We start from the raw sequence: 21057 nt of genomic DNA, 5'->3' as shown, positions 1-21057 counted from the left end.
TTTATATAATTTAATTTATTAATTAAAAAATTTGAGGGTATTTTTGTCATAAAAAGTTTGACCAAAATTGGACCAATGATATTATTTTGTTCAATTTTACAGAACACATGGTCTATATTATTATTTAACAAAAGACAGGATCCAATCGGTAATTTTTGCAAAATATAAGGGTCCAAAATAGTATTTACCATTTTAAATGAGGTGATATATAATTATTTGGTGATGAAACAGAAAATGACAAGAGAAAATAAGGACATGGAATTTGAATCAAGAGTGATTTGATGAAAGAGAGAATACAATAGGAAAACCATAAAAAGCAAAAAGGAAATAAAAAATTTAAGTTAATTTCAGTTAAAAAATGAGATGGAATAATATCTTTATTAGAAGAAAGGGATTTGAATCTAGCTATGGTGTATAGAGAGAGTTTGTGTTTAGTAAATTTTGATAAGAGTACCACTTTTTAAAATTATAAAAAGGTGTGGCTATGAACCGACATTTGCATTAAACTTGATGAACTCGAATATAAAAAATGGGTCCACTTCTTGACTACTTTACAGTTAGTCTGAAAGAAGAACAAGGCATCATCCCAATTTTTTTTTTTACTAAGAATCGTCAATAATCGAAACAAAAAGCAGAATCTAGCAAGGATGTTAACGTGAGAAAAAGGAAGATAACTGGGTAAAAAAAACGAAAAAAAGTGTATAATAATGATCATATAAATAGAGATATCGCTCCTCTTGAATGTGAACCACGAAAAACTTGGATTCAATCTCTAAGGTGGAGTAGCAGTGGTAGTTTTGTTTTGTGTTGGAATTTTTATTTTCTTTTAAATTAAGATTATTTAAAAGCGTGTTAGTTATGCCTAGAGATATCAGGGACCCTCTTGTGGTTGGTAGGATTATAGGAGATGTTTTGGACCCTTTTACAAGGTCGGTCTCTCTTAAAGTGTTTTATGGTAATAGTAGAGAGGTCAACAATGGTTGTGAACTTAAACCTTCCCAAATTGTCAACCAACCTCGAGTCGACATTGGTGGGGATGACCTAAGAACCTTCTACACTTTGGTAAGAATAATATATCTCTATATACTTCTAATAATTCTTCCATTCTCATATCTTTATATCTATATCTATATATTTACGTATGTATAACCTGTGATTGATCTTCTTTACATACGTACGTACATATAGATATAAGTACGTGTTTCTTCATATCATCATGTAATCATATATATATATATACACACACATATATATATATATATATGACTGAGCACTCTTGAAACTTATTACAGGTTATGGTCGATCCGGATGCTCCTAGCCCCAGTAACCCCAATCTAAGGGAGTACCTGCATTGGTATAATAACACTCTCGTCTCTTATACTTTTATATTTATATATATATATATATACTCCTACAGGAACACAATATATTTATATATATTTATACGTACATCGGAAATAAGGGTGGAATAATATATGGATTATGAGATTTTATCATGATCAGTTTTTATTAATAATTAAGTACAAGATATTTGACTTCAGTTAATTAGGAAAGTGTATATTAATTTTTGAGTCTCTAAATTGTACATGATGACGGATGATGATGAGTTAGTAATCGAAGTGCGCATATATATTTTTCTTCCTGTATAAAAACGTAATCAAAATCACATTATATATATATAAATATATATTTTAATTTGATGATGATTTTTTCAATCTGTGCATATATATATTTATATATATATACCTTCTAATTAATTTCTTTCAAATTAATTAATTATTTTCATGTAGACGTAGATTCATAAAAACGAAGAAGAAAAAAAACTATTGCTTTCATAGTCATACGTACGTACGTACGTATATATGTGTATATATAATATATATTAGACCATAATAAAAACGATATATATCATGAATCATTTTCTTATTTGCTACCTACATATTAATCGATGCTTCGTCTCTCTCTCTCTCTCTCTATTTATATCAATATATATATATTTATATTGATCTAAATTAATTGTGATTTTGAGATGGACGATGGGATGGATATATAGGAATAATATGAATAAAAACTGAGAAGAATGTGCTTTGGAAATTGAGAATTTTAATGATGAAGAGATGAGGCTGCGTGGGACTGTCATATCTGGAATCAGTGTATCCTGCATGTCCCTTTGCCCCCACCATTAAAATGGCCACGTCAAGTTATAAAGGTTTTGACAAAGTCATATGTCATAGTCTACGGCAACAATCAATACAATAAACCTCTTCATATAAACTAAGCATATTTTTCGTATGTATATGGGGCCTAACTATTAACCCTCTTTAAATAGAACTATGACCTAATAGTATATAATTATAATATATATATATATGTTAAATTTGAGATTTAATAAAAGTTATTTTTTCATACTGACTTATAAGAATTAAGAATCACAGTTAATGCTTACAAGGTTAATGTACTTATACAAAATGATTTACTCTGCCGATTATATATTTAATAGTAAAAGTAGAGCATTTTGTATTGGATGTCAAATTTAGTGAACACAATTTTTGTTTTGTTTTGGCAATTTCAATTTCAGGTTGGTGACCGATATTCCTGGAACTACCGGGCCAAGCTTCGGTGAGTCGTTCGTACCTTTTTCTTTCTATTTCCATGTGTTAAATACTACTTAATACGTACGGTCGATTTTAGAAATTGATGAACCTGGTGATTATAAAGCTATAGTTTCGATATTGAATGACAATATATAATTAATGAACAACATGGAAGAAATTGGATTGGTTCATGTACAAGATAAATGCTGGAGTTGGGGTAAATCCCAGGTTAAATGGGGAGTAGTTAGTGGGATTTGAACCCTGAGCCAACATGAAGGGGCCGGGTGCACTACTGAACTAGCCACTATAAATATGAATATATTATGTAGGACAAGAGGTTGTGTGCTACGAGAGCCCAAGGCCGACGGCGGGGATTCATAGGTATGTGTTTGTGTTGTTCCGGCAATTGGGAAGGCAAACTGTGTTCGCGCCGGGGTGGCGTCAGAACTTCAACACCAAAGACTTTGCTGAGCTTTATAACCTTGGTTTGCCTGTTGCTGCCCTTTATTACAACTGCCAAAGGGAGACTGGCTCTGGGGGCAGGAGGCCCACATAGATCATACATCTCATCCAATCCCATCCCATCCCATCCCATCATCAATAATATACGTATATGTATACATATATTGAAAAACAAAAACAAAAATAAAAGCATATATATATATTAGATCTAATATTTATATATATATATGATGACTCTGAATGATCGGCTTTTTATTGATTAAAGTTATTTAATAAGCTAGCTTTATATAATAGAATAAGATGGGAAGAAATAGTATGTGTCTGTGTTTGTATACTGTAATGTTTGTATCTTTATATTGTACGTAACTCAGCTGGTACGTATAAATATATACTTACCTTGCTAATTATATATACGTAATATGAGATACATTGGAATAGTACTCAACTCTTATTACATATGTACATGCTTACCTTTATCTTATCTCCATATTTAATATATATGCATGTTTGTGTGTTCTCATCAAAATTATTAAATATATCTTTCTCAATATATATAAATAAGTAGATTTTCCCTAATCAAATTAACACGTATTTATTCTTTATAAAATTCATAGAAAATAATAACTATATGTAAAATGACAATGTCACATGAAAGATAAACGTTGTTCCTTCTTGTCTCAACCATTTTTTTTTTGTGCTAGATCAGTGATAGTTTTTTCAATCTTGAGAATTTCTTACTAGAATGCATATCCAATATGCAAAGTGAATCAATCTTTTCTTGTAAAATTATCAAAGCAAAAAATAAATTATTTGTATATAAGTTCTTAGAAATAATATAGTGGAGAAGAAGAAAATATATATATTAATATATTTAATTGAAGACTGAAAATACAAAAAGCACAGTACAAAGAATAAATCAATGCTGAGGCACGCAAAACACGCTTTTCTTAAAGCAGATTTACCCCCTCTACTTGAACGGTGCTAGAGGATTCATGAGCAACCACTTCCCAGGATATAACAGTTATCAAGCAGGATGGAAACATCACCGCGTCTGCTTAGGCGAACTCGAAACAAACCTTCCCTCTATCACCAAAAAATACTACAGAGACTGAAGAGAGAAAAAAACTAAGTGTGTGATACTCTGTATCTGTGTGTCCTAGAATTAGAGGATGTTGAGAAGTGATCTAAATCATGCCACATCACATGTACTGTTAATTGATAGTTATTTCAGTTAGAAGTTTATTTTTACTGTTATTAGTCCGAAGTGTATATATAGGCTATTCATTCATTCTGTTTTGGTTGCCTTGTTCAGTTCATTTTTCTCTAAGCCTTGTATATACTCTCTTGTACTTGAAAGTCAGAATATTATCAATAAAGTTCTATCATTCATATTCATCTCAGTGTGTCCATAGTTTCATGTTGTTACTGTGATTGAACATAGCTCATTGAGTTGAAGTATCTTGATTGTTATTGTTGATCCGATCACAACAACTGGTACCAGAAGCCAGGTTCAGCAAAATCAAGATTCAAGTTCGAAGGTTCAAGAATCACCAAGAAGATGTCCGCTGCGAAGTTTGAGATTGAGAAGTTCAATGGAACCAATGATTTCGGGTTATGGAGAATCAAGATGAAGGCTCTACTGGTACACAATGGGATTTCGGAAGCCATTGATGAAGAAGCCATGAAGGAGATTGGAGAAGACAAGAAGAAACTGAAGGAAATTGAAACCAAAGCACATAGTGCTAACCTTCTCAGTTTAGGTGATGAAGTCTTGAGATAAGTCTCAAGTGAAGACAAGGCATTGGGATTATGGAACAAACTCAGTTCCATATACATGAAGAAGTCCCTGGCTAATAAGCTATACTTGAAGAAGAAGATGTATACTCTCAAGATGGATGAGAATAAGGACCTGAGAAAACACTTAGATGATTTTAACAAAATCATACTCGATCTCTGCAATATTGGTGTGAAGATGGAAGAAGAAGATCAGGCAATCATTCTACTAAGCTCTCTGCCGAGATCTTATGAGCACTTTGTTGATACAATGCTCTATGGCAAGGAGACCCTGACCATGTCTGAAGTGAAGGCTGCATTGAACTCTAAGGAGATACAGAAGAGAACAGAAGGCAAGCAAGATGAAAATGGTGAAGGGTTATTTGTCAGAGGAAAATCACAGAACAGAGAACACAAGAATCAGAAGGGAAGTTACAAAGGGAATCAGAAGCCAAAATCCAATTCTAAAGGTGATCCTAGAGGCATTACAGACAAGAAATGCTACTACTGTAAGAAGGAGGGCCATTTCAGAGATGAATGCTTGGCTTTGAAAGCCAAACTCAAAAAAGAAAATTACAAGAACAAAGGAAGAGGAGAAGCTGACATAGTAACTGATGGCTATGAATCCGCAGAAGTATTAGTGGCCTCAAATATGGATTCTGGTCATGATTGGGTTCTTGATTTCGGATGCTCATTCCACATGTGTCCTAACAAGGATCTGTTCTGTGATCTAGAGGAAAAGAATGGTGGAACTGTACTCCTTGGGGACAACAAGGCATGTACTATTTACGGGATTGGCACTATCATTTTCAAGCTGCATGATGGTGTTAAACGAAAGGTGAAAAATGTGAGGTATGTCCCTGATCTCAAGAGAAACTTGCTGTCAATTGGAGTCTTGACTGAGAGAGGTTGTACTGTTAAAATTGATGACAAGTTCTTGAAGGTGATGAAAGGGTCAGTTGTAGTTATGAAAGGAGAATTCAGAAATGGTCTTTATTTCTTGAATGGTGAAACAGTAACTGGTTGTGTTAACACTGTTACATCAGAACAAGAACTTGACAAAACAAGATTATGGCACCTAAGACTTGGTCATGTTAGTCAAAGGGGTCTAACTGAATTGGAAAGACAAGGCATTCTCAAAGGCAAACTAAGTGGTGAACTTGAATTCTGTGAGGAATGTGTGTATGGCAAAAGTTGTAGATTGAAGTTCAAATCTGGCATACACAATACCAGGGAACCACTGGGATACATTCACGCAGATCTCTGGGGTCCTTCCAAGGTGTCAAGTTTAGGAGGAGCAAACTATTTTTTGAGTATATTTGATGATTACTCAAGGAAGGTTTGGATACATTTGCTGAAATAAAAAGATGAGGCCTTCAAGACATTTAAAGACTGGAAGACTTTGGTGGAAAATCAGACTGGAAAGAGAATCAAGAAATTAAGGACAGACAATGGTTTAGAATTCTGTTCAAATGAATTCTCAGATTTTTGCAGAGAGGCTGGAATTGGAAGACACAAATCAGCTCCTAGAACACCTCAGCAGAACGGATTAGCTGAGAGAATGAACAGAACTCTCATAGAGAGAGTAAGATGCATGCTGAAAGGAGCTGGTTTGGAGAGAAAGTTTTGGGGAGAAGCTGTCAAAACAGCTTGCTACTTGATTAACAGAAGTCCATCTACAGTAATCAAGTTCAAAACTCCTCAAGAGATGTGGACAGGTCAAGCACCAAATGTAGACAATTTGAGGATTTTTGGTTGCACTGCATATGCTCATGTCAGACAAGACAAGTTGCAGCCTAGAGCAATTAAATGCATGTTTATGGGGTATCCTGATGGTGTTAAAGGATACAAGCTATGGTGCTTAGAAGATGGGTTCAAGAAGTGCATAGTGAGCAGGGATGTGGTTTTTAATGAGAAGGTGATGGCTATGAAACATGGAGATAGATCTGAACCTGCTTTAGAAGCAAAATAGGTTCAAGTGGAGATGAAATCAGATGGGGAAAAACCAACTCAGGAATGCAACTTAGAACCAGTTGGTGAAGATGATCAGACACAAGAAGGCTCTCTCGACAACTACCAACTGGCCAGAGACAGACATAGAAGAGAAACAAGGGCACCAGCCAGGTATGGTTTTGCTGACTACATTGCCTATGCTCTAACCATTGCTAGTGATGTTGAAAACTCAGAACCAGCTACTTATGAGGAAGCCATAAACAGCAAGGATAGAGCAAAGTGGCTACAGGCCATTGATGAAGAGAAACAGTCACTTTTAAAAAACAATACCTGGACTGTTGTGAGAAAACCAGAAGGGTGCAAACTTGTAAGCTGTAAATGGATATTCAGAGTAAAGGAAGGGCTACCAGGTGATGAGTACAGAAGATTCAAGGCCAGACTTGTGGCCAGAGGATTCACCCAAAGAGAAGGAGTAGATTTCAATGAAATCTTCTCACCAGTTGTGAAACAAGCCTCAATTAGAGCCATTATGTCCAAAGCAGCTACTGAAGACCTAGAGATTGAGCAAATGGATGTCAAGACTGCATTTCTCCATGGAAAGTTAGATGAGAAAATTTATATGAGAATGCCTGAAGGTTTTGAAGATGACAAGAACAAGGTATGCCTTTTACAGAAATCCCTCTATGGCTTGAAGCAGGCTCCTAGACAGTGGAACCTGAGATTTGATGAGTTTATGATGAGAAGTGGCTTCACCAAAAGTGCCTATGATCCCTGTGTTTACTTCAACAGTACACTCTATTTACTTCTCTATGTAGATGACATACTAATAATAGGGAAAAGCAAGAGTGAAATTGGTGATATGAAGCTGTTATTGAAGTCTGAATTCGAGATGAAAGATCTGGGCAAGGCTCAGAAAATACTAGGCATTGAGATCAAAAGAAGCAGACCAGAAACATTGATGCTAACCCAAGAAAGCTATCTGAGAAAGGTACTCCAGAAGTTTAATATGGACAAATCCAAACCAGTATTAACTCCCTTAGCTGCTCATTTCAAGCTGTCCAAAGACCAGTCTCCAAAGACAGAACAAGAAAGAGCCATAATGGATTCAATACCCTATGCCAGTGGGGTTGGGAGCTTAATGTATGCTATGGTCTGCACAAGGCCAGAAATAGCATACGCAATGAGCATTGTGAGCCGGTTCATTGCAGACCCTGAAGAAGAGCACTGGTGCGCTCTTAAGTGGATAATGAGATACATTGCAGGGACACTTGATCTAGGCCTAACTTACAGCTCCAAGTACAGGACACAAACAGAGGTAGCTGGCTATGTGCACTCAGACTATGCAGGCTGTATAGACACTAGAAGATCCTTAACAGGGTATGTGTTTACAATGAAAGGAGGATGTGTAAGCTGGAAGTCAAATCTACAAAAGGTAGTGGCACTATCATCAACAGAAGCTGAGTACATGGCAACTACTGAGGCAATCAAGGAAGCTGTTTGGCTGAAAGGTTTGGCAACAGAGATGGGGTTCAAGTCAGAGGATATCACTGTTTTTTGTGACAATCAAAGTGCCCTACACCTAATGAAAAATCCCATGTTTCATGAAAGGTCAAAACATATTGACATCAAGATGCATTTCATTAGGGATGTGATCTCAAGACAAGAGGTTCAAGTCAAGAAAATTCACACAAACCACAACCCTGCAGACATGTTTACCAAGACAGTGACTCAAGTAAAATTTAAGCACTGTCTAGAACTCATGCTCCTAAAGGGTTGTGGTTAAAACTCCTCCAAATCTAATTTTGCAAATCAACTTCTGTGTTGATTCCATCAGTGGCATAATCAAGATCAAGGAGGATTTTGTTGAGAAGTGATCTAAATCATGCCACATCACATGTACTGTTAATTGATAGTTATTTTAGTTAGAAGTTTATTTTTACTGTTATTAGTCCGAAGTGTATATATAGGCTATTCATTCATTCTGTTTTGGTTGCCTTGTTCAGTTCATTTTTCTCTAAGCCTTGTATATACTCTCTTGTACTTGAAAGTCATAATATTATCAATAAAGTTCTATCATTCATATTCATCTCAGTGTGTCCATAGTTTCATGTTGTTACTGTTATTGAACATAGCTCATTGAGTTGAAGTATCTTGATTGTTATTGTTGATCCGATCACAACAGAGGAGAAGCCTCCTTTTATAGGTTTCATGGAGAGTTGAAAATGTGTGTGAATCAAGTACATTAATGTCCAAATATCCAACAAATCTGGAATCTTAATTCCTGAAAATCAATAAGAATTAATCACACTTATTTTGGTAATATCAGTAATTACCCAAAGTGATTTTCTAATAATCAACTAGAATTAATCACACTTATTATGGTAATATCAGTTGTTACCTAAAGTGATTTTATGACAGTCAATCAGAATTAATCACACAATATTCTGATATCTCAATTTTGACCAAAGTGATTTGCCAAAATCAATCTGAATAAATCACACAATATTGAGATAATATCATCTTCAATCAAAGTGATTCGCTGAATCATTATCATTTTAGACATCAATTTCTTATTCACTCAATTTTTCCAACAATCCCCTACATGAATGAAATTGATCAAGGTGATAGAGCTCTTTGATTGATACCTACTTAGGATAGGCGGGTCACTACAATAAAATAGGACTACCACACCATTAAATTCTAACAGTAATGAAAAAGTATTATGCTACATGTCTTAAAATTATAAGCGGGTTGACTCAATTTTGGGCGCCATATGTTTACTTTTTTACTTCTTTTTCCGCCAAGTATAAAAGATTTATTTATCATTTTATTTAACTTTCGCTACATACTTCATCTTTCTCTGAGACCCATCTCTCTCGGTCTCTCACTCCCCTTCACGAAAGATAAATCCCATTTCAAATACTTGTAAACAATGATTCAAAGAAAAATGAGAAGGCTACACCACATTCGAAGGCGATATAGGAGTTCTGCTTCGTCGACGGCAGCAGAGACGCGACTTCTCTTCGGCTCAATCTCTGCGGCTCCGCCTCATCGGCTTCTTTGACTCTCATTTTCACTCTGAACTCGATGACGCCTTCGTTTGTCCCATATTTTACGCATCAACCTCTTTCATTGTAAAAGCTCATAAATCATCAACCCGAATTCTTAGCTACCTTCGAGCTCGATACTTTTTTGCGAAGAGAAACCATGGCTACTGCATCTGGTTCGTTTCAATTCCCTTTCTCGTCTTAATTTAAAATTTCTATTCTCACAGTTGTTCAATTTTTCATACTCAGAAATTGATTTGGGAATCGATGCAATGTTTAGGGTTTTCTTTAGGCTTAGATTTGTGCATTGTGAATTTGACTAGACCGATTGTATTTCTATGTTTAGGCTATTAGTTTTGGGGTTAGAAGTCTGGAATCTGAATTTAACTAGATGGAGCTTTCAATTATCTCTCTATGTTTAGGCTAACAATTTTAGTTTATTTTTTAATTGGGACTAAAAATCTTGAGAACTGATTCTCAATAATTTTCTATTCTCACAGTTGTTCAATTTTTCATACTCAGAAATTGATTTGGGAATTGATGCAATGTTTAGGGTTTTCTTTAGGCTTAGATTTGTGCATTGTGAATTTGACTGGACCGATTGTATTTCTATGTTTAGGCTATTAGTTTTGGGGTTAGAAGTTTGGAATCTGAATTTAACTAGATGGAGCTTTCGATTATCTCTCTATGTTTAGGCTAACAATTTTAGTTTTTTTTTTAATTGGGACTAAAAATCTTGAGAACTGATTCTCAATAATTTTGCTTTTCTTAGTATCTAATGCTGATGTATAGTAATATTACTGATTAAAGACGAAATCATTTACTAATGTGAGTAACATGATTAGTATTAAGTTGCAGTTAATAATTAAATACAGATTGATTCGATCCTTGTAATATAACGTTTCTTATGATTTTACTAGGTCTTTCTATTTTTCCTTTTATATTCAATCCTTCTAGTTTTAGAGGCAAAATACTATAAATGATATGCTTGACTGGAATGATTAAGTGGATAAGCAATTGAAGGGTATCTGTGTTCCACCTGAGAGCAATTGAAGTGAATAAGCTCTGATCATTTTTTTGGAGCTCATACACATGGTACTAAGATCAACATTACATATATATTTGATATTAGAAAGGCAAAAATATTATTTATCTTTCATTAATTAGTTAGTTTCTGTTTTTTAATTGCAGCATTTCTTTATTATATAATTCTTTCTTTTTGTCCATTTTTCTTTTACTTGAATGGGTATGTTCATTATTGTTTTGTCCTCTCTTTTTTAGTATTTATTTTATAAATTGCTAGAGCTTTCCATGGCCAATTTGATATATAAATTGTAGGAATTAGTGTTTTTAGGGGAATAAATGATGTGTTTAAGACTTATATATTTTTAATAATGTACAATATTGAACAATATTTGATTTTGGTGGGTATATGTTTTATTTTATTTGTGTATTGATTGATTTGTGAATTAAATCTAATGAAAGAGGAGGCTAGATGAGACAGAGGCTCGTTGATGGTCAATTATGATATTATGTTATCAAACATGGTATTTTCTCTATAAATTTCTCTCTAAAAGTTTTTCTGCTATACTCGTATCTTATAAATCTTTGAGTGGCATGTAACTTTATTGCTAGTGATTGATTATAGGGTGCTCCTAGATTTGTGTAGTGAGGTGTAATTTCTACATGCAGATGCTTGCCACACAAAGTTTTGTGCTCTTGGGTATCTTTCTTTTCTCATTATAGCTGAGAAATTAACTTCAGCTCATTTTTATTTTTGAGGAAAATCTTGTCAACGCTATATAAATGCATATCTAATTTATATGGTTCAGTAAAATTTGTTACTCTGTTGTATTACATATTTGTGAAACTGAAACTATTCAATTTGATGATTTACTTTAGTTGTATATTTATTACGAAGCACAATTATTATGCATGCTTTTTTTTATTGGTGGAGTCCATGGGAAGCTTTGATTTTGATGATAATTGGTTGCCCAATGCTGGTTTAATTTGTTAAATAGGTTGATTCTACTCATATGCTCTTTAGTTATTAGATGAGTGAGAAACTCTCTTTTCCTTTAAGTCTCTAGCATCTTTATCCCTTTATATGTGGCCTTAAGCTTTAATGTACATCTTACTCAAAATTTTATGTTCTAAATAAAAATTAGAATAGATGTTTATCTTGAATTTCTTTCTCTCGTCATTTTTGTTAGACTTAGTTTGGATTATCTTGATAGTATAAATTTATTGTATGTCATTAATTTCCTTTCGAAATAATATTCTATGTATTAATAATTGGTAAGTGCATAAATTGAAATACATTTTCATTGGTGGGCATTGGTGGACAAGTATCAAATAACTACATATATATTCTTTAATGTTGCATTATATATCTATATTCTTTTGATGTGGACACATATCAAATAACCTTGCATGATCTCTTTTTCTTATTTTATTTTTTTCAATAATCATTCTTTGATTTAAAGGAACTTTGTTATTGTCACATTCTTTATATTATGTTTTTTCAATTGAATTCCAGAGTTGCGTGCCTTGAGTTTATTTATATCAATTTGAATAAATTTTGTGTATTTTTTTGTTTTGTTTATTTTAAAACTTTAGATTTAGATTCAACTAGGAGGAATCATTGATTAAGAAACTTACTTTTAGTGAACCAACCCATTAATTATCCCTATGTTATCATTCTTACATGTTTATTTTTGTTTTAATGTCATAAAGAAAAGTTGTGCTCTGTTTTAATGGAGGAAGACAAGAGGTTGAACCTCCTACCAATGATAAGCTTCATGAGGAAGTTGTTAGTGTTTCTTCAAGAATGGACTTGCTGCATCCCAAGGTAAATACTCATCCATGTTTTTACGATATTGTGGTCTTAGAACTAAATATTAGAAATACAATGTTATTCATATAGTATACATTGAGAAGTCACATATTTAAACTCCTATAGCTGCTGCTTCTTAAGCTTTCTCCCTTTGTTCATGATCAGTTGTATAATAGTTTAGCTATGGTTTCATCTTGTAAAATAATGTAAGGATGAATAAAAGAGGTAGAACCAATTTGTTACTCTCTTTCTCACAGTTTTGTTTTAAGATTTATTTTTGTTGGCCAAATGAATTGCAATCTCGGTTTTAACAACATATGGTTGAACATCTTAACTCAAATTGAATTGTTATGCAGTTGGTTATGGCCAATAATTTTTGCTCCTTTTGTTTATTTGGTGGGTGAGAAAAGTTTTCCAGATTTGGACTATTTTTCCATGACCTCTTTCCTATGTGTTGATTAGTATTTTTGGAAATATTTTTAAGAGAGCCATAGATGAGTGGTGCCAAAGAACTTGTAAAAGAGGTTTGCCTCAGTTAAAAGTTGTCTTACTGGATTTTACATTGTTAACTATATGTGTAATCTTTGCTAGAATGTTATGATATCATTTGACACAAGTGAATCCAAGTCTAAAAATGGCTGCTGCATAATATTAGACTACTCTGTTCTCATCAGAGAAAACTTTGTCTAGCTATTATCTATTTCAACTAAAATCATTGATTTCATAAGTTTACATAACAACAAAGTATAATCCAGAACCAGCCAAGAGCTGAACCACCAACCCACCCAAGTCCTAGGAATACAACCATAACAATTACAAATAGTTCTGCATCTGTAACTGGAACAGACTTAGGGACCAATATCATCATGACACTTGTTAAGTAACCATTGGTAAGACTGGGCATGAAGGTCAGAACCACCATTGGGACTTCAGTTTCCTTCAATAAAAAAATTCACACCACCTTTTTTCATTTGTTTGCTAAATCAATTTTAGTATTTGAATGAAAAGATGCCAGTACCATAAGCTTAAATTGCAGAATAATCCACAGTGCCATAAGAATCTATTAATTCTCATTTTTTATATTATAGGGTCAATGTCTTCCATAACTTAACAAAGACAGTTGTGTACATACTTGGTCAACTTTTAAGATCACCTAGCATATATAGCATGCTTAATCATATATTTTAAGTTTTCATCTGCTGATATAACAATTTAAAACATTATCTGTGTTGAATAAGAAGGGCAAAACAAGTAACAAGTATAAAAAAGTATGAATGCAGGCACTACCTGAAGAAGCAGTTCCAGCAAAAACAGCTTGCATGTACTATTTTGGAAGCCTTCCAGCTGATCCCATCAAGCTTCCACCAACTAAACGATCGGCTATACTGCAAATTGCGACTGAAGCAACTGTTACACCATAGGTTTTCTCACTTGATTCTATGCACCACACCTAGTCTATCAGCGGAGCCACCATTAAAGAGAGAACAAACATAGAAAATCCCAAGTTGAGTGTTAGCCTTGAACTCAATTTCCCATAACAGCTACCCCAAATTAGCATCAGAACCAGAACTAATATTGAACAACTCATGTAAGCCACAGAGAAAACCTTCACAACATGTCTGTTTGGATAGAGAAAGCCAAAGTAGTCAACACCTGTGATAAAAGCATTCCAAGGAAGTAAATTTCCAGCACCAAGCAAGAAGTGAATAATGTAAGCAATCTTGTAAGTGTCTCTTGGCTCAGGTTGGTCTGTAGGAGTCTTAACATTAATCATTCTTACTCTACTTTTTCCTTTCTTTTTTCAATTTAGGATGTTTTAGCAGTCTTGGTTGGACCTTAAAACGTCATTTATGGAAGGGGGGAACTCAAGAATTGGGAAATGATATATATAGTTGACAAGAGAAGTATATTCAAGCTTCATTCTAGAAGACTTTGGCTAGTTGGAGTGGCGAGGCTAATTAGTAGGCTAGCCAAAATCTATGGCTTACAATTTTTATGCACATTCTTGCACTTTAAAGGCAGATAAGTCACTATAAGACCAACCATGACTGAAGCAAACTAGAGCCAACATATGGGCAGCTGGATGGCTCTAATTTCTTGGTTCATCAATTTGATTGATGGGCTGAGTTCAGAATCAAATGTGATTTATGAATATGGAAGATTTATGCCAAGTGGGAACAAAAATGGATGGGCCTTATTAACAGAGAGGTACCCTTTAATGTTATGCTGCTACACATGGGGTAAGCTATAAGCTATAAGCTAAGCTGGGTGGCATACGTTTTCCTTAATCTTCAAAAAACTTTACCACTTCACAAAAAGAAATGTGATTTAAAATGGCAAATATATATATATATATATAAATACTGTTATGCCATAAAGTTTACACGTGATTTTCTAAGCTCTCCCTTTTGAATGAGCTAGATGACAACTTACTTCTTGCAGCTTCATGTAAGATACTAGACTGCCGCCTAGTTTTCTCATACTTTTTGGGCACGTAGCTGTTATCAGTTCAGCTCCCTGGAGTTTAACTTTCTGTCCATGCATGATCCAGGTGATGGAAATATTCGGATTTGGAAAGATTATGCATCGAAGGATGAGCAGAAACTTGTTACTAATTTCTCTTCAATTCAGGGTTATAAACCGGGCATTTGAAGCTTGAATGCTGTTGTAGATTGGCAACAACAATCTGGATATCTGGTAATTTGATTCTTAATGAAATATAATATTAGGGCTGACACTCATAATGTTTATAGTCAGTAATGGGCATTTAACTAATTTATTTGATGTCTTGTTGCTAGTATGCTTCTGGTGAGGTTCCTCGCATCATGATTTGGGATCTGGATAAGGAGCAACTTTTTAATTCTGTTCTTTCATCACCAGATTGCAACATATCAGCATTGCTCAGTTATACTTTTGTTGTGTTCTTGTGTGCAGCTATAATGATTGCATTAATTTTGTTACTTGCTTATTATTTTAAACTTAAAATCTGTAGAAAAGGTAGTGAGTTGATAGTTTATGAAGGACATTCCCTTGTGTTATTTTTTTTTTTTTGCAGTTCATCTAATTTTGTAAATATATCTAAATATAAATATTACTTCCTTTAGCTGAGTTATGGGTTTTGAATATAAGTACCACATAAATTTTTATTTGTTGGCAGCTGATCCTTGAGATTTTTCTTTTGCAATAAAATCTTTTCAGTTTTAAAAACAGTATCAATCAAGTCCTTACTATTAATTTTTTAAACAAAAATCGTAGTTTATAAGGACAAAATTGGTATTTCCTTGTATTAATTACACCCTCAAAAAATTTCTAGCTATTAGTGTATAGGAAAATAAAAAGAAAATTCATTTAAAAACTATGATTTTTTAAAAAAAAATCACAATAAGGTCTTAAATTGCTACACTTTATTAAACTCAAGAATTTTTTTGCAATTTTCTTTTTTAGGTATTAGATTGTCAAACAACAAAACCTTGGTGTGTATTTATGCTAATAACTTCTTTTTTTAAAAAAAAACAAATTTAAGAGAATTTTTTATGCACAATTTATTTAGATGAAGGTTAACTATTGCAATAGCATTTTGTGTTGGGTGGATTTGGTATCAAGCCTATTCTTATAATTTATTCGTAAGTACATCGAGTCAATGGGTTGCTTGATACATATTTTCTAGACATTACCTCTAAGAAAAGTTGGAGCTGCTTCTTATTTCAATCAATATTACACCGAACCTGAACTCTTATTTTTTATTATATATATGAGCTATTTTTGCAGCTCCTGGAACTGTGCTAGTTGGGATGAGGTTTGCCAAGTTTTTTGTTGTTGATATTGATCTTTTATTGGTATTCACTTAGCTTTGGGTGGGAGTGGTTTTTTGTTTCTTTATTCAAGAGTAATTTGATAGATTTCCAATTGTCCAAATTAGCTCTAAAATTTATAATAGGTTGCTTTCTGTTTTTAATGTGCTGCTCTTTATATTTTGAGTTACATTTGTTGTAATGCCTCGGAATCCCTAGTGCGGTTTAACGGCGGGATTAGTAGGCCGGGAGGGCCATACTTGTTTAAATAAGCCATTAATTGGTAATATGCATGTTTATGAGAATTATATTATAATATGATGTTAAATGCATGCATGTGGGTCCACATTTGTTTATTATGATGTTTTGGTAATTTGGCCCGTTGATGGCATAATTGTATATTTGTATGCATGTCGGTGATATATTGTTGAGACCACATTATAATGTGGGTCCGTTCAAGCTATTCGGCATGAGATGACCATGGAATATTAATTAGCGGTCTAGTCATAGCAGGTTTAAGTTCGGGGCTCGGGATAAGTCTCGGGGTGATTTTAATGATTAGTACGTTGCCGGGAATTAAATGGTAACAGGATATAAATTATTGGTGTTTGAGATTATCGAGAATAGCAGGAATTGGAGAGTGTTAATTATGATTAACGAGATAAGTGGGAAATACCAATTTTGCCCTTGGGAGCCTTTAGAAACCTTTAATTGACCTAGGGGTATTTTGGTCTTTTCACCCCTAGGATTGATATAAACCATTTTAGGCTGTAAAAGAAGTAGAAAAATAAAGCATCTTCAAGAGCCTTCCCGTACCTTTTCTCCTTCAGTGTTCTTTGTGATTTTTGAACCATTCTTGAGGATTCAAGCTTGGGAAGTAAGCCTTGGGAGTTTGGGAGAGTGTTCCTCCATTGAAGAGCATCATAAGCTGAGCATGGGGTAAGTTTCTAGCCATTGAATTTTCTGGTTTGCCCTGTTTTGGTTCTAGTTTTCTGTTGTGATTTCTAGGTTGAATACTTGGTTTTGTTGGGAGATTTGGCTAGGGTACTTATGGTTGTGATGTTTGGGGTATGTTAGGATGGTTTTTGGGTTCATTTGGCACCAAAAATGGGATTTGGAAGCATTGGAAACAGGTTGGAATCGAAGGAGTCGAAGAAGAAAATTTCAGGGGAGTTTCAGTCTGGGGGTAGCGCTACAGCGCCCACCCTAGGGCGCTGTAGCGCTACACAGGATTCATTTGGGCTTTTTGGGGGTTCTGAGAATAGCGCTGGGGTGCTAGGGAGCAGCGCTGTAGCGCTGCTCTGTTCCTTCAGAATCCCGTTTTGAGTGTTTTTAAGGGTTTTTGGCTTGGGGTTTTAATTCTTAAGGCTCGGGATCGAATCTACTCACCGTGTGGGCATGTTTCGAGGTCCCGAGAGTGGTGTTTAGGTTAAGAACCTTTCAATGTTGATTTTCATTAATGGAGGTTATAATTGGTTGTGATTAGGTAACCGCTAAGGAACCAAAAGGTTGATCGTTCTCAGGAGTCATTCTTATTATATTTCTCGCTCGAACCTGAGGTAAGAAAACTGTACCTTGTGTATATGACATGCATGAGTGTTGTTGAGGCATGTTGGTTGATAAATGTGGACATGGATTGCATATTAAATGCTAGTGGACGTTGTTTATTGTGTATGGCACTAATTAGTCAGGGACGGCATTGGTCGTGTATCACTGACCTAGGAGTCAGAAATGGCATAAGCGTCCTGAACGCAGGGCTGAATGAAGATTAGATCTAATCGATATCAGCATTGAATGACTCTAAGGAATTAATGTTGGACTGACCCTAAGGTCGATGAAACTTATAAGCGCTTGGCTAGTCTAAGACTATTTACTCAGAGCCAGGGCCTAAGGCCTAGGTGACTGCTTGTCCTAGGGAATAGTGTTCCATAGTTATGACTCTAGACTAGTCATGAGGAAGGTTATGTTGGTGACTAGTCATCATGCACCTATCCTGTTTAAGCTAGTGAAAGGTTCACTTATTTGTTAAGCCTCGGTGACTCTATCGTCACATGGCTAAAGGGAGCTGTTCCCATCTTGGTGACTTTTGTGACTGTCACTTACTTGTTTTGGACTGAAAGTCCTGAATGGTTATTATGATCATTGTTGATATTATATCATGCTATATTGTGTTTTCTTGCCGGGCCTTGGCTCATGGGTGCTGTGTGGTGCAGGTAAAGGGAAAGAAAAGCTCACCCAGCCTTGAGTGGAGAGCTTAGGTGGCGATGTGTACATATGCGGCCGCTTGACCACCATGGCCAAGGCGTTCTCAGAGGAACTAGGGGGTTTACCCTATTTTTTCCGCTTAGGTCGGCGGGTTTGCAAATTTGAAACTGTAATGACCATTTTGGGTTATAAATAACTTGTAAACATTTTTATGGGCCCATGAATAATTTTATGTATTAAATAAAATATATCTTTTCCTTTTTATTGGTTTTCCACCTTAGCCTATTAATAACACTTAGAAGCATGTTTTTTTTAACCAAAGGACTCGGGTAGCGAGTCAAATTTCCGGTTCACCATTTACTGTTCACCATAACTGTTCTAGGGTAACCAGGGTGTTACAACTTGGTATCAGAGCGTGCCAAGGTTAGGGTTTCTGTAGACTGGCTGAGCATGTACACACATCATTGAAGTCAAGCTCGACTCATGGTTTGGTAACTATTTATTTAGTTATATGTATAACTGCTTAAATATAGTATATAAGCTTTACTTGTATGCATGAGACACCATGTTAAAACTGTGCCCTGAAATATTATATCTTTAGCAAATGTGTGCTAATTAGTACTGAGATTGCTGGAACATACTTATCAGTATTGTTGATTGTGAATTATTATGTGATGCATGCTGAGTGGTAAATGTTATAAACATGTATCTGCTTGTATAATTGTATGAATGTGGAATATGATAATTGTCTACTTGTTCTTGGACCGTAAGGCGGCAAGAGGTTTAGTTATTACTACGTGACTTGCCGTATTGATCATTGTTTCAGGAAGGTATAACAGATAAGAATGAATCCAAAGCAGACAGATACTTCAGTTGGCCAGAGTGATCAGGGCTAGAATAATAATAATAGTCAAGGTCAGGAGAATGACCAGTCATAGATTCCACAGCTAGCTCCTATAAACTGGCAACAGATAATTAGTGATCTGCAGGCGACAGTGTTGAGACAGGGAGAGGAGCTTCATCTCCTGAAAAAGTAGCAAGCGCCTGCAGTGGCTAGTGTATCAGAGGCACCTCCTGTGTCGATGCCAGCAGCAGAGCATTTGCCTGAGGTTGGAAATAAATGGGAGCCTCTTTATGAAAGGTTCAAGAAGTAGCAACCTCCAGTATTCGAGGGCAGTGCAGATCCTGCCAAGGCAGAGCAATGGATGAGTATGATTACCACTATCCTTGATTTCATGAGGGTATCTGGTAATGAGAGGGTGGCCTGTGCCACTTATATGTTTCGGGAGGATTCCCGGATTTGGTGGGAGGTGATTACCTAGACTAAGAATGTTAATGCCCTGAGTTGGGAAGAGTTTCAGACTCTGTTCAACGAGAAATATTACAATGATGCCATCAGGGCAGCTAAAGCTGAGGAGTTTATTAGGCTACTTCAGGGAAGTTTGTCAGTCACTGAGTATGCCTTGAAATTTGATCGTTTGGTGAAGTTCGCCATGGAATTGGTGCCCACTGATGGGACCAGAAGAGAAAGATTTCTTCAGGGGCTACAGCTCAGATTAGCCCGTGATGTACGTATCACCACTGTGGCTGGGGTTACTACCTATGCACATGTGGTTGAGAAGGCACTCACAGTTGAGAGTGCAGAAAATAGGATTTGGCAGGATAGTGCAGCCAGAAAGGATTTCAGGAGGATAGGTCCTCCATTTGTGGGTTCTGGTAGGGGTATAGGCCCCATTGAGCAGAAGAGGAAGGTTCCTGACACCTTCCCAGTTCCAGGTCCTGACAGGCGGCCCCGTGATATATCAATGTGTCGTCCAGGTGGTAATGAAGCCTGGAAGTCTTTTCCTGAATTCCCTAGATGCAAGAGGCGTCATTTGGGAGAGTGTAGGGCAAGGGCCTGCTTCTCTTGTGGAGCAATAGGTCATCTTAAAAAGGATTGCCCTAAGGCAAGAAAAGAAGAACCTAGAAAAGTGGACAACTCAGCCCCAGCTCGAGTGTTCACATTGACACAAGCAGAAGCTAAGGCTTCTCCCTCAGTTGTTAGAGGTCAGCTTCTTAGTGCTGGAACCCCTTATAATGTATTGATTCATTCTGGTGCTGCACACTCTTTTGTTGCTAGTAGTATTATTGATAGATTGTGTAGACCCTATGATTTTTATGCTGTGGGATTTGGAACTTTGTAACCACTGGAGAGTTAGTGGTATCCAGGAGATGGGTCAGATCTTTGCCAGTGGCAGTGGAGGGCAGAGAGTTGTCAGTGGATTTGATAGAGTTGGTTATGACTGACTTCGATATGATATTGGGTATGGACTGGTTGGCAAAGTATGGGACAACCATTGATTGCAGAAGGAAGATGGTCACCTTTGAGCCTGAAGGTGAGGATCCTTTTATGTTTG

General features: G+C 35.5%; 1 protein-coding gene and 1 pseudogene across 1 annotated transcript; one reads left to right on the top strand and one right to left on the bottom strand.

Annotated features, from left to right (window-relative positions):
* The first annotated feature begins 751 nt into the window (after nt 1-751).
* Nucleotides 752-3514, top strand: LOC133800741 (protein VERNALIZATION 3-like). The gene is made up of 4 exons (XM_062238773.1): nt 752-1062; nt 1293-1354; nt 2579-2619; nt 2924-3514. The coding sequence occupies exons 1-4, from the start codon at nt 859-861 to the stop codon at nt 3148-3150; spliced, it is 534 nt and encodes a 177-aa protein (XP_062094757.1). The 5' UTR covers nt 752-858; the 3' UTR covers nt 3151-3514.
* A 9872-nt stretch (nt 3515-13386) lies between these two features.
* On the bottom strand, nt 13387-14439 carry LOC133799453 (equilibrative nucleotide transporter 8-like; annotated as a pseudogene).
* Between the last annotated feature and the right edge of the window lie 6618 nt (nt 14440-21057).

This window comes from Humulus lupulus, chromosome 9, assembly GCF_963169125.1.
Source record: "Humulus lupulus chromosome 9, drHumLupu1.1, whole genome shotgun sequence".
NCBI classification, from domain to species: Eukaryota; Viridiplantae; Streptophyta; class Magnoliopsida; order Rosales; family Cannabaceae; genus Humulus; species Humulus lupulus.
This window is presented reverse-complemented; position numbering and strand designations above follow the sequence as displayed.

Coding starts and splice junctions, on each gene's coding strand:
- LOC133800741 (XM_062238773.1), top strand. CDS start 859: ATGCCTAGAGATATCAGGGACCCTCTTGTGGTTGGTAGGATTATAGGA. Junction 1,063..1,292: donor TAAGAACCTTCTACACTTTG/GTAAGAATAATA, acceptor AACTTATTACAG/GTTATGGTCGATCCGGATGC. Junction 2,620..2,923: donor AACTACCGGGCCAAGCTTCG/GTGAGTCGTTCG, acceptor TATATTATGTAG/GACAAGAGGTTGTGTGCTAC.